This window comes from Microplitis mediator, chromosome 7 (assembly GCF_029852145.1).
Source record: "Microplitis mediator isolate UGA2020A chromosome 7, iyMicMedi2.1, whole genome shotgun sequence".
Classification (NCBI taxonomy): Eukaryota; Metazoa; Arthropoda; class Insecta; order Hymenoptera; family Braconidae; genus Microplitis; species Microplitis mediator.
This window is the reverse complement of record NC_079975.1, coordinates 26,131,717-26,146,835: the sequence shown is the minus strand read 5'-3', so window position 1 is coordinate 26,146,835 and position 15,119 is coordinate 26,131,717. Positions and strand designations below refer to the sequence as shown.

General features: G+C 30.3%; 2 protein-coding genes across 2 annotated transcripts in view; one reads left to right on the top strand and one right to left on the bottom strand.

Moving 5' to 3' along the window:
* Positions 1 to 6,887, bottom strand: part of LOC130671022 (uncharacterized) — a 31,123-nt gene extending 24,236 nt beyond the window's left edge. Inside the window, exon 1 of the mRNA XM_057474697.1 lies at positions 6,566 to 6,887. Coding sequence (XP_057330680.1) covers positions 6,566 to 6,605 — 40 coding nt within the window. The 5' untranslated portion in view covers positions 6,606 to 6,887. The remainder of the gene's footprint in view (positions 1 to 6,565) is intronic.
* The window catches only part of LOC130671021 (RING finger protein 17), a 116,387-nt gene that overhangs the window by 27,027 nt on the left and 74,241 nt on the right, over positions 1 to 15,119 (top strand). The gene's annotated exons all lie outside the window — the stretch shown is intronic.

Here is a 15,119-nt window from a genome sequence, read left to right as displayed (position 1 = left end):
AATTGTTATTAAGAGCTCAAAATTTCACTGAATTTCTATTTTTACATGTAGAACAAGATTTTTGATGGGGAACGAAAAAAAAAAAATCTTCGTTTCAAACGGAGCACCCTAATATGTATGCTTCCGATTACTGGCCAGAGATTATAGACCCCGAGACCTCTGATTCTATTAGCTGTCCTTTCATCTGCCTTTTATTTAATTAATATCGGTCTAATATTTTATATATATCAGTAATCTCCAATATCGACCATCAATAATTTATGACATTTTAATTATTATTATTATTTATTATTTATGAAAGGATTTATATACTTGATAATACGGAGATTAAATTATATTTCGAGTATATATATTTTTTTTCAGTAGTCGCTTATATTTTTTATGCACCGCGATAATTTTTTTTTATGCACATGTAATTATATTTAAACCAATCACTTGGATTAAATATACAGTTAGTTAATGATACGATTGTAATTATCAATTAAAAAATATAATTAATAGTTAGTGAGTGTGGTAAATATAGAATGTCGGGTATTATATGTCGAGTGGTTAGTTATACATTTGTTTTATTTTTTATTTACGCTTCGGGTATTTCATACGCAATATTTTCACTCACTTGCGTCGGATATGTCGTTAACTCGACCTACTGCAGTTGGAGTCATGGGAAAATTATTCGTAAACTTTTTTTTTTTTATATAAATTTTTACTCAGGTATTTGATAAAAATATCAGGTTTCAGTGACGACTGATATTTTTTATCTAAACAGGGAAAAACGGGTCGTTGAAAAATTTCAATTTTTAAAATTTTTAATTAGGGGAGGGTGGGGCAGAACGGCCCCCCTAAAATTTTGATCAAAAATAAATTTTTTTTTTTCGCCTAATTAATATAAATACGATGTTTGCGCATTTTTACCCCTACGCATGACATTTGGGGCAAAATGGACAAGCCCAAAATTTTGAAAAAGTGATTTTTTCATATTTTTATCGTCAAATTAAAAAAAAATTATTATAATTCCACATTTCTAGTCCTACGCATAACACCTGGGGCAAAATGGACCAGCCGAAACTTCCGAAAAAATTATTTTTTCATATTTTTCGGCCGTTTCTCTGTGCAAGAGGCAAATTTGGTCACTAAAAATTTATAAAAATTAAATTTTTTTTTTAGTTGATAAATTTTTGAAATAAAGTAAAACTATAGAATTGTTTTTTTTTTTTTTATTAAATAACAATTAGTAATTAAGGTAATCGAGAGTGAACGATTTATTACACCTTAAAAAATTTTTTTCGAGTAATATAAAACCAAAAATAGTTATCAAGAGAAAAAAATACATTCTTAATGATGAAAACAATAAAAGAAAAAAAAAATTTTTTATCATTTTTTGGAGGGCCGCTCTGCCCCACAAAAATAAATTTTTTTTTTTTGAATTTTGGCAAAATGTCCATAAATTTGTTCAAAATAGGACAAAAGTAAAGTGATCTTATGGTCGAAAGCCACAAAAAGTAATAATTGGCTTAAGGGAGCCGCTCTGCCCCACCCTCCCCTATAAAATTGAATTTGATAATTTACTCTAATTTTCATCTGCAATATTATAAATCCGAAAAAATCTAGTTGCTTGATAATAAATAATTTTTCTGAAGCATAAATATTTAGTCATTGCAGCTTAATTTTATGCTATTAAGGCTACATGAAAATCATCTTGCTGCCACATGATTTTTCTCATGCTACCGCAACATGACAAATCATGTGGATGCAACATGATTTCATCATGTTTATTCACCAAGACTTCATCATGTTGCATTTACTATTTATTTTTTTCCGTGCATAAAAAATTTTTTTCAAGTTCTCTAAATTTATTTCAGATAAAAAAAAAAATTTGATAATTAATGCAAGTCGTAGATCGTTACAATGGCCAGTTGAAAAGAATAAAAAAAACTGTTCACGTCCGTCAGTCTATTGTCAAACACAATTTAAGTCCATCACATACAATCAGCATCACAGAATGAAGTACAAAATAATTACGCGGATAGTTTGTGGGCAGAATGTGGATAGTGAGCTTTCCCGACGGCCACCAGTTGGTTTAGTCGGTTTGCGATCAGGGACGTTATTATCCTAGTATGCGTTCTGCTTATTACCTCGGTCTCCAGTTGTCATGTCACCTGCTCACTCGTTCACCAAATCTCTCTCTTACTTTCATCCTTATCTACTCGTCCCGTCTCTGCATATCAGACTAGACCAGTGCAGACTAGACTCTGGACTAGATAACTCAGAACTACTCACTCTACTCTACTCTACTCCTCTTCGGACGACTCTAGCTAACCAGCATCCCAGTATCAGACCGACTTGATGCTGATGCTCCAGCAACCCGAGACACGAGACGAGTAGCCGAGACCGCACGTGCTTTGATTCCTTTCTCCAGTTCACTTGCTCTCATTTACCTCTCTGAGGTCTCTTGAGCTTGTCATAATATCAACAACCCTCGCCGCCATATCAACTCACCACTACTTCATCCAAATATATATAGATCTGTGTGTACATATATTTGTTTAACTGAAAAACGTGACGAGCGCATGCTAAATTACTTGGATACGTAATTTTACACGGACTTTATCATTAGAAACCACTTGTTTACACAAGCAACGATGACTTGAGTCAAGGCAGAAATAAATTTATTTATGAGAAAGTTTAGACTTAGACAGTAAATAATTAAATATAAAAATTGCATGTTCTATTATTTCTCTGTTCTCTTGGATCGTGATAAATTAATTACTCCACCTCTCACTTGTTATTATTATCATATTTTTTTATACTTGAGGATTCCTAACTTCCTATTTAATTATTTTAATTACTACCGGATTTGAATGATTAGCAATTTAATCCAAATTATATAATTTGTAAAATAATATTTATTACAGTAATTAATTACTATTTATTTTATATTATGTCATTATTATTAATGTCATATTTATTTATGCAACATTAATAATATGATACTGAAGTTAGTCAACGTCTTATAATTTTTAGATTTTTTTTACACGATAAATTTAAAAAAAAAAAATATTTTAAAAAATTGCACCTGTAGTTTTTTTTATTTTCTACATGTGCATTTTTTTATTTTTTTTTTTCTTCAAATTTAAGTGTCGAAAAAAAAATCCGAAAATTTTATAAATGTCCGCTGGTTTTAGAATCATAGTTGGCCAGTCTAATAATTTTTGGATGTTTTAAAAAACGATCAATAATAAAAAAAAAAATATTTTTAAAAATTGCACCTGTAGTTTATTTAATTTTCTACATGTGCATTTTTTTATTTTTTTTTTTCTCCAAATTTAAGTGTCGAAAAAAAAAATCCGAAAATTTTATAAATGTCCGCTGATTTTAGAATCACAGTTGGCCAGTCTAATAATTTTTGGATGTTTTAAAAAACGATCAATAATAAAAAAAAAAATATTTTTAAAAATTGCACCTGTAGTTTTTTTAATTTTCTACATGTGCATTTTTTTATTTTTTTTTTTCTTCAAATTTAATAGATAAAAAAAAATCCGAAAATTTTTTAGTCTGTTGACTTCAGGATCATTTGATAAAACCATGAAATTTTTTTTTTTTCTTGCGGTTTAAATTTTTTTACAGACCCGGCGAACAAAAAAAAATTTTAATGAAATAAAATAGAGTCTGAGTATCAAAAGATTTCTCAGCATCACTTGGGACGAATAAAAAAAATAAGTAGACGCAAGTAAAGAATTTTAAACTCCCGAGCCACCCACCCACCCAGCACTCTTCTCGCGGGTAATACAATTTACACGGGTGATGCGTCGGCGGCACGTAAATTTTTATGGTGATCATGTATATTCGCAAACCCGTTGATGCATCGTTCCCTTTCCTCCCAGCATCTCCCAATAAATTCACCCTCTATCCACTCTGCTGCGTCTAACTATTACACACACGCCCGCGGTTATCGGATGTGTCGGTCTATTCACCAGACGGGTTCCAGCAAAGCATCGCAGCGAAGCCTAGACCGAGACGAATGTAAAATTAACGGAATAAAAATATATAAATATACGTATATTTATAAAAGTGTGAGAGTGGCACACACTCGCGAACGTGGTTAGAATAGAACAAATCATCTGCTTGTATTCACTCTCTATTTTCACCCTCACTTTACAACCCCTTGCTCAGTTTTTTTATTTATTTTGTGTTATCTATACCCTTTGTTACAAGTCTGTCATTGATATATATGTCTGTCACTATTTTTTATTTAAAGTCTCGCTATAATACAACTATTGTTTTAAATTCAAATAAAATTTCTTTCATTAAATGAATAAATCAAAAATTTTTCGGTGAAATGAATTTGTAAATTTTTTAAATTTCGACTGAGTTTTGGTAAAAAAATTTTGTTGGGACATAAAAGTTGATAGATCTATATAACGAGAGGTGCACCTGCTCTTACTTATACTCTGACTCTTATTATGGGTGAGGGATGATGAGACTGCAGGAAAAAGACGGAGAGCTTTTGCAGCCGGAAAACTCCCCGTCAGCGAGCTCGCGTTGAGTTAGTGAGGTACAAAAGTCGCGTTTTATGACCTCACGAGCTAGTCTCTCCCTCCCCCTACACGTACAAGGAGCTTTAATATGGGTTGTATATACTGGTGGCCATTCTAGGGAAACTTAATGGCCGACGTGACAGTCGGGGATCTTGAGAACCGTTGACGGTTTTATAAATTTATTTTACTAGAACAACGGAATTTTATTTAGTTCTGGAGGTTAATTTTTGACGGATAAAAATATATGGGAATTAAAGTTTGAATTAAAATGACAGTGGTCGAGATTGTGGTATTGTCTGAGACCTATCATTTTATGCAAATAAAAACTAAGACTACGGTTGATTTCCCTGGTGGTCTTCATTCTGTAGAACTGCGTGCAGGTCAGCGATATCTATGGGGACTAACAAACATTGTCAATGGGAATAGTATGGAAAAAATATTATATTTTTATACATACTCACGTATAAAATTGCTTATTTTTATTCCTCAATTTTCAGATTTTCTTGTCGAAAATTTAATTTATTAGGAATAATTAGGCCCGTAATTAAAAACTTTTAAGTCCTTCTATCCTATTAAGGGGGATAGCCACTGTAAAATCAAAGTGTATGTTCAAAAATATGTATCTAAAGTTTTATATGAAAATTCCGAATATTTTTCAAGTTGTCATTTTTGTGACAGCGCGTCAACTGACTGTAGCATCGACTAAAAACTTTAAACGCGTTTTTCTCGAAACTACTTTTTTTGAACTGGTGGCATCTGTAATTTGCATAAATATCAACCGATTCGCAACTTTTTTTTTGCCGTATTCGTCTATTCAGTAGCTAAAGTTGCACATAGGGGATTTTGAAAATTTTGATTTTTAAGATTTTTTAGGGCTGTTTGAATCCAAAAAAAATGATAAAAAATAACGAAAAAATTTTTAATATGTCGCCATTTTTTTTCAAATTCAAATTTTCAAAATCCCCTATGTGCAACGATAACCACATGCATACAGATTACAACGCCGTTTGGTTTTTTTGTTTCTGATAATCCGTTTTTGAGTTAGAGATGACACCGTGGTGGGGGAAATTTTTTTGTTGTTCCACAAAAATGCTTATAACTTTGTAACAACATGATATTTTTTAATGAAAATTTATGAGAATTATCTTCAATGTATACTTTAGAAAACAAAAAAACCCGATCCCCAAATTCTTTTATTATTCCAGTCAAAAAAATTCCCGAAAATCACCTATTTTTTCGATCCTGACAGTGACTATCCCCCTTAGAATTAAATTTTTAATTGATTACGGTTTTTGACAAAAAAAAATTAATTTTTCGTCCTAATTTCGATAAATAAATTCCGACTTTTTAAAATCAAAATTTAATAAAATTTTTTTTTTCTTAAATTACAAAAAATCTAAAAATATGCACATGTGGAAAATTAAAAAATCTCAGTGCAATTTTTCAAAATAACTTTTTTTAATAATTCATCGTTTTGAAAAAAATTCAAAAAATTAGTAGATGTTGGCTGACTTCAGTATCATCCAAAAAAGTCTATATTTTGTCGATCATTGGACTGCGATCTGATCTAATTAAAAAAACATTTACCGTCACTACAAAATTATAAATAACTGATATAAATATGAAACTACCAGAGTATTTATCGCATATATATGACTGTCGGAGTAAGTGAATAATTTTCCAAAACGATAGGGACCATCACCTACACTCGTGTCTCATTGGAAATGATTATAACCCACTACCGTCCCGGATTACCGTCGATGTGGATTAAATCGTATGAACATGGACGGAGCCAGAACACGCGTAATCCGTGTGTTCCTCCCCCCAGTACTCGGGTTTTCATCGCGTAGTAGTTCTCCCGCATTATCACCCCAACAATTTCATCGAATGATCGATTCCGTTTAAACCCGTAATCGTCATCCCATAAATATTTCACGGTAGTAACACTTCATCAGTCTCTTTGACTGCCTACCATTTAAATTATTTCTTTTTCTAATTTATTTTAATTCATTAAATATGTCATTACTCACCGAATATCAAAAAAGTTATCAGAAAATTTTTAATCATCATCACTGAGTACCTTTTGCTATTTAGTCACTTTAATTTTTTTTCACATTAAAGTAATTTTATATTTTTACCCTGTACGCGCTGTTATTTACTTGTTACAATTATTGATTTATCGTTATGTGAACTATAATTATTGTTATTATTGGACATGTGTAGTTGTCGAAACACTGAACAAAGCACTGATTGATTTAGCGAGTGTGAAGTCCATGCGGAAACTGAAGTCTTTGACGAGAATACGAGGCCTTAGTAGTCTCATGTGTCTCGAAGCGAACGTGGGCCTTTCTCGGTCGCTTTGTATACTTGTATGTATGATATACCTCACCTTACCTTATACATACATGTCTATATAAATATATATATATATACATCGGACTTTATATTAGCCGAGTTGAGGAAACGGAGGAGTAGGTTTCGAGGTAGCGAGGCCGAGGAAGGAGAGGAAATGAAAGGACGTTTACATTCGACTCCCACTTTTACAACTCGTACTCATCCATGATACCTTCATATTTATTTACAATCCATTTTATCATTAATACAAATAATTATTAATTGACAAAAAAATTGAAAAATTTTTAATGCAGAGGACGGGATTCGATCCGCGAACTCTAGGTTCCGCTCGCCCGGTCCCCGCGCTATTGGTATCCGTTTCTTTTCTCTGTTATGTTTTGTTATGATAAACGATATTTCCAATTTATAATTAAAAACTAATGACGATGACGTATTTAAATTGAAAGGGAAGACAATCTCGCGTCCTTCGAACTGCGTAGTAAAGAATTGGAGCGTGTTACCTATTGCCGTTTCACTTTCTGTAAAAAATTTAAAAATAACAGTTTATAAAATAATAATATCCGATGGTTAGATTTTTTCTCACGGTCATTCTCATCATGTAATATTTTTTTTTTTCATAATCTAGACATTTCACTTGTTTACGAGTGGATTTATTGTTCTGTTGACGTACAAATATCAACAATTATTTTTATTTTTTTTTTTTTATTTTAACTATCATACATTTGCTGAATTTTTTTCGCTCTTGCATGACTCCGGGTTGTTTCAAACACCCCAGGTAGATCTTTGTACCCGACAACGCGTCTAATTGTCTCATTTATCGCACGCATCCACTATTCCTCTGTCCATTTCATACTTTTGTTATTTATCTATTGATTTTACTTTTTCATTATAACCTTTCAATGTTTTACGTTACGTTTCGTCCAACGTAAACTCCATTTTTACTCCAATTGTGTAATGATACTTTTTTAAAATTTCAAACAAACCTTTAAAGTCTTGAGACCTCGACCTTCCGCCGGCAAATGTCACAGAAAAACACGCTCGTGTTTAAAAAAAAGCGGCAAAACATTTAAAAGAGAAAACAAACATATTGTTAACATTTCTGAGGTTAACGTCAACGGATAATTGTCTATTGTTCTTGTTCTTTGTTGTCACTATTTCCCACTTTAATTTCGCAATTTTTTTCTCTACTAATACAAGTGAGAAAGCAATTGCACCCATATATACACATATATAAATATAAAGAGACAGTTGCCGTTGATAGTCTCGTGAAAATTCTTATCGTTTTTACACTAAATGTTATGTCGAATCGGTCGTTAAACGGGAACGATGTCCGCGGTTAGCTATATAACACTTGTTTCATACATAATATATATGTATATATATATGTTTATTTTTATTTTTTTTTTTTACCCGCGAATTTTATGCCCACAGATAAATCGAAAGCGAACGCTCGTAGGGCGTGAAATGATAAAATATCTATTATATTACTTTATGGCCTTATTATATTGCAAGTATGCAGTCTGTGGAGAAAAGATGGGTGTGATAAATATATATGATACATGTTCTTTTCATCGCCCATCACCTATCAGTATATCAACAATTCTTTTTTTATATTAGAGGATTTATGCGGGAACTCACGCATGCTACCATTCTTATTTCCGGGTATTCGTTTATTACGCAAATATATATATATGTATATATATGTATATATAATTATGTATAGTGCTGATGATAGACATTGCAGTATATAAATTCGTATATTTTATTATACACAAGTTTAATATTAACTTTTTTCTTGGCGCATACATTTCTTTAGTAAATTTCACTTATTGTCGTAATAATTTTTTTTTTTTAAATAGAAATATATAAGAAGCAAAAACTCTTAATAAATATCGAAGAATAGAATCTGCTTATAATTAAAAAAATTTTTTAATTAATTTTGTTGTTAAGATTTTGTTGTAAAGATGTTTTCTCGTTTAAACTTTTCCAAGTCAATACTTGAAACGGAATCAATTTTGCAGGAAAGGTGAAAAAAAAAAAGGGGCGGAAATATATAAAAATAAATGATAAAGATGATAAGGAAGTGAAACAAATAAAGAAATAAGTTAGTGATAGGAATAAGTGAGAAGTAAAGTTAAAAGTATAAATTAAGTCTCGTGAGTTTCCTTTGAACACTTTAGCGCGACTGTTTAATTAACGAATTACCGTTCGTTAGGTAAATTTCGTTCGCCCTTATTTTTCGCCAGCCAGCCATCCGACTTATCGGCCGAATCTTATTAATTATTCTATTTTAAACTGTAACATTTAATCCAACTAAATGTTTATCTACTTTAGAAATTCAGTTTATTTAATTTTATTAGTTGCCGGATAATTGTTCAGTAATTATTTTAAAATGACAATTTACAACTTTAATTAATTATATGACAATTTAATTTTTTTCTATTCTCTATCCCAGATACGTAAAGTCTTTTTTTTTTAATGATATTTTACGTGAATAGAAAAAATTTTCAGCTTAAAAAAAAAGTTTTCATTTTTCGCGGGCATTGAATTTTAATTCCTGAAGTTAGCAGACAATTAAAATTTTCTGATTTTTTTTTTCAATGAATCAATTACAAAAAAATAAAAACGAAAAATATGCACATGTAGAAAATTTCAAAAACTACAGGCGCAATTTTTTAAAATTTTTTTTTTTAAATTTACCGCCTAAAAGAAAATCCAAAAATTATTAGACGTCGGCTAACTTATGATCCTGAAGTTAGCAGACAATTGAAATTTTTTGATTTTTTTTTCAATGAAACAATTACAAAAAAAAAAAAATGAAAACTAAAAATATGCACATGTAGAAAATTTTAAAAACTACAGGTGCAATTTTTTCAAATTTGTTTTTTTTAAATTTACCGCCTAAAAGAAAATCAAAAAATTATTAGACGTCAGCTAACTTATGATCCTGAAGTTATCAGACAATTAAAATTTTTTGATTTTTTTTTCAACAAATTAATTACAAAAAAATTGAAAATAAAAATATGCACATGTAGAAAATTTAATAAACTACAGGTGCAATTTTTTCAAATTTGTTTTTTTTAAATTTACCGCCTAAAAGAAAATCAAAAAATTATTAGACGTCAGCTAACTTATGATCCTGAAGTTAGCAGACAATTAAAATTTTTTGATTTTTTTTTCAATGAATCAATTACAAAAAAATAAAAAATAAAAATATGCACATGTAGAAAATATCAAAAACTACAAGTGCAATTTTTTTAATTTTTTTTTTTTTTAAATTTACCTCTTAAAAGAAAATCAAAAAATTCTTAGACGTCGGCTGACTTCAGTATCATGAATTTTAATAAATTAAATTTTCTTATGATTAATTTACCTAAAAAAATTACATTTTACGAAATCATCAGATGCAAGAAAAAAAAATTTTACTATAAAAAAAAAAGTCAGTAAAATTTGCGACTGAAACTTTCGATTTTTGAAAAAGTAACAAAAAAAATTCAAAATAATGCTCAATTATCTTTACAAAATTAATTTTGAAACTTCTAAAATTGTGAGGATACCCCATTTTGCCCCTCCTTCCCTACATTTTGTTATTTATTCATATAAATTTGTTTTTTCACCTTGGTCTTGATAAAAAAAACAAATTAAATTATTTTTATCTCTGCATATGAATCGGCTAAAATAACTATGAAATAACTGAATGTATAATAGTATTGCTGAGCGTCAAAGTTATTTGTGATATCATCCGAGGAAATAACGTCAACACATAGACATTTTATGTTTTTTTATCGATGATATTATTTACTCTTCTTCATACTTTCATGTAAAACGGCGATGATCGTAAATTATGCTTCATTAATTCTCGATTTTATCTAACATCAGCATACATTACTTCCGTGTCAAGTGTAAGTGTAGTCCGAGAAAAGTGAAAGGTTTTTTAAACAGATCGTGTTTTGTATAAAAAACATTTTTACGATATTTAAATTATTAAATGATTCTAATGCAAGATAGTATATGTTACCGGTAAAATGAAATATAAGTCGAGGATTTATACGTAGAAAGTTCTTTAGCCCAAACAATTTATTTATTTCGGTCAAACTCATCTCACATTTTATTTATCTCAACTTTTCCGTCTGCTTTCATTCTGTGCTAGTCCTGCTTTATTTTGTTAGCTATACCTCTATATAAAAAAATATATACATATATGTATATACAGTAGATTTATAAAAGAGAGTTATAGAAGTACCCTTGGGTTGAAACAAGACCGCGATATTTCTCAGCAAATCGACGTCTTGAACTAGAACGAGTAAAGTTGAGTGAAAAGACGTAATTACGTTTAATTTTCTTGGCCAGGTCTTCTAATTGCATCGCGATCTAGATTTGATTTTCCGACTTTTCACTCGAGCGCGAAAGGTGCCTCCGCTAGTCCAAGGAAGAAGGTTCTTATTCCCTTCATCTTACAGCGAGAGCTATTTCTTTATGTGTTAATTAACTTTTATTCAGTCCTCTCTCAAAAATTTATAAAATAATTTATTACATTTTCATTGATATTTTAATTTTAATTGACTAACGCTGTAGCTATTTGTGGTACAACCAAAAACTTATAAATTCTTAAGGAAATATTTAGAGTTTGTGGTTCCCCGTATAGAGAAACCATATACTGTCGATAATACATTTTGAAAAAAAATTTTGAAAAAAATGCACCAAAACTAGAGATTTCAAGCTACAGAATGCTTTTTCTAAAATCTCGATACGATCATTTTTCACCAAGTTACAGCCTTCCAAAAATCACTAAAAAATTTATAAAATTTTTCTGCTCCTTTAATTTTTTGCATTAGTGTATATAAAAAAATATATAGTAAATAACTGAACATATATGGCGGCAAAGTTATTAATATTGATTAATATATGATTTATCATATATAATAATGTATACGTTTAATATTATAATAATCCATATTATTTATAATATGTGTGATTATATATATGTGACATTGTATCAAAAATTATAAGTCCGTTTTATATATTAATTTATAACGTAAAATATATGTTTCATCTTATAAATTAATCATAAATTCAATATTATTATAATCCATGTAATTTATAATATAAGGAAAGGGGGGCAAAAGGGGGTAGGGTAGGCAAAACGGCGTACCCCCAAAATTTTATAAAAAAAAATTTTATATGTTGAATGATTTTTAAACATTCAAAAATCACTTCAGTAAATATAATTAAGCGTTACTTAAAATTTTTTTTTGGTAAACTTTTTCAAAAATCAATTGTCAGTTGAAAAATATTAATGACGTTTGTTTTATGATAAAAACTATTAAAATTTTTTTTTCTTCTTTTGTATCCAATAAACATGTAAAATATAATTTTTCTTCATGTAAATTACTTACAAAAAAATTAAACTTAATCAAATTCGTTTAAAATCTAGAAATTTTTTTAAATATAAAATTTTTTTCTATCAAATTTTTGGGGTACCCCGTTTTGCCTACCCTACCCCCTTTCCCTATGACTTCTTATAATTCTATATAATTTGTCATATTTTTTGAATTATACTGAAGCTCATATATTGCTTTTTCATACGGGTCTGGTGAGCGTAACTTGTCAGTTGTTCTGTCAGCTTTCACCATTAAAAAATAAGACTCGGGTTAAATATACAAGCCATAAAACAAGATATACTGGATCTTGAATTAAATGTCACGGCTTAAAATACTCAAGACCAGACTGTAGGTTGAGTATGAAATGAGTCGAGGGTGTCCATGGTATAGCATAGCTTTGAATATATGCAATACCTTGGGTGCTGTTGGCTCGACTGTTGGAACTGTAACCTCCGTTGGCAGCGACACCGCAAAATTTGTCGGTCTCCAACGTAATAGTTCACCCTGGCGTCTCCATGTGCTTAGAAATTCCTAAGATATCTAGACTGTCATACGAAATACACTGAGGAGTCTACTCCTTCCTCTTCTGCTTCCTCGAGGTCTTGCTCTTTCCTCGGATGAGGAGGAACTTGAGGAGCTTTAAGAGCTTGAGGTAAGAGCTTCGTCAAACTCACTTGCTTCTCCGTTCGTTCATTCGAATTACCCTCCCATAAACTCTCACTTGGCTTATACACCCACATAAAATTTTCCTGGTCTTGTTTAAAACCTGCATTACATTTTCCACCTAGATCATTTCCTCTTCTTACTCCATCCTGTTTCTTCCCTCGTTCCTTTTATTCACCTCCTCAAACTTGATCGCACTAAAATAAACGACCGTTTGTTCGTTCACGATTCGCACGTGAGATGCAATTCGCTACTAAAATGAGAAAAACGAATTTATCTAACAAAATTTTACGTTTTACGGTGAAATGCTGGATTTAAGCTGAAAGCCGTACGTGCTATGATAAAAATATATATTAAATATAATATTTATATTGAAGAACTGCTAACAAAATATATTATTAATAAATCTTGTTATCGAAGTTATTTAATTTTTCGAGAGTAATATTTATATTTAGATTTAGATTTAGTTCGTTTATTTTATGCCAAAGCCTAATGGCCAAATACCCGACTAGAAATTCCAGTGCGGCATGCCGAAAAACCAATTTGGTCCGAATAAGGCTTTCCGAAATACAGCAAGCCTAATTTGAACCGTGTCCCGTCCTTATGAGGAAAACCGAAACTCGATATACCAAAACTTGTTTGTCATTAGAAGTCTTCGGCAGGGCTTAAAGTTCAGTGAATCTTTGGAATCCTTGACTAAAATCGGATTGGGATGACCAAAGGGTTACTAAAATTAGGTATGCCAAATTTGGCTATTATTAGGAAAGTTTTCGTCATTGCCTAAGTTAGGTATATCTTTGGAATTCCGGGCTGGTGCCGAATAATATTTTAATACCATAACTAAACTTAGGAGCCACAATCGGTAGAGTAGCGTAGTAGTTAAATCGTCGGTCTTTCGTGCGTAGGGTCTCGGGTTCGAATCCCACAACAGCGGTCGTGAATAAGTTTCGCGTTTTCCTTGAATTAAAAATTTCTAATTTGATTGAAAATTAAAGTAACATTAAATTAGAATATTTGATGATATACTGCTTTGCAAAAATAATTTTAAACGATAAAAAAAATTTTTTTTTTTTTTTTTTTTTCAATTTAGTTAAACAAAATTATATTATCACAGTCATACATGACCATATATTGCTAATTTCTATGTACAATCATTTTTCACAAATAGATTACGGTTTTTCCGGGCGACTTCGGTTTCTGAATTTGTGCCGAATTCGGCTTTCCTTGTTATGCAGGGTTTCGGAGGTGCGTTATTTTAGTGATGCGAGCCTTATGCGGTTGCCTCATTTGGCGCGAACTCGGAATTCGGCGTGCCTAATCCGGAGCTAATAAAAAACGAACTGAAATTTCTAGTCGGGATAACAATAATAAAAAAATACAATTACTTAACATGTTTATAAAATACATAGTGTACAATACAAATTTCTCACAATCTTCATAATCTCTATAATCTTTAAAGTAGGTAACTTGAAAATTAACAATAGAAAAAATAATTTTGACATTTAAGATCGTTAATGATAAGATTTTAATATTTATTTTATTTATTTATTTTCAATCGTAAGGTTTGACCTCTTTCGATCATATACAAAATAATTATTACATGTAGTGAAAAGCTTAAATTTATAATTTGTAATTTATAGTTTATAACTTATAACACATAACTAGACTCATCTCAAAACTCAGACTCAACTCAAATCAGTCCAACAGACTTTTAACAGTTCCATACTCATAAATATTATTATCTATAGTTCATTCGATTCTTCTAAATCGATTAAATAATTAACGCATCTTTGACGAAATAAATCTAGTGATTCTGATGACGTAATCTCAAATGGAAGTGAGTTCCAAAAAGTACAACCTACTGCAATAAAAGACTTTTGATAGCAAGTTGTATGTAGCAAAATATTTAGATTTTAGTATTTAGATTTAGATTTTTCTGATAAATTCATATGATATATACATTCACATTAAGAGTATTTGAAGTATATGATCAGTTTTAATCTAAGCATCTGAGCTTAATAAATGATCAAAAATTTTATTTTTAAATACTTCAAGACTAGATAAATTGACAGTATCAGACGTTAGTTCATGCCATAAGTGGATGGCAGTTGTAACAAAAGAATACTCATAATTTGTAGTCGTGAAAGCTAGTATTTTAAAGTTTATATGATTCTTTTTAGCAGCT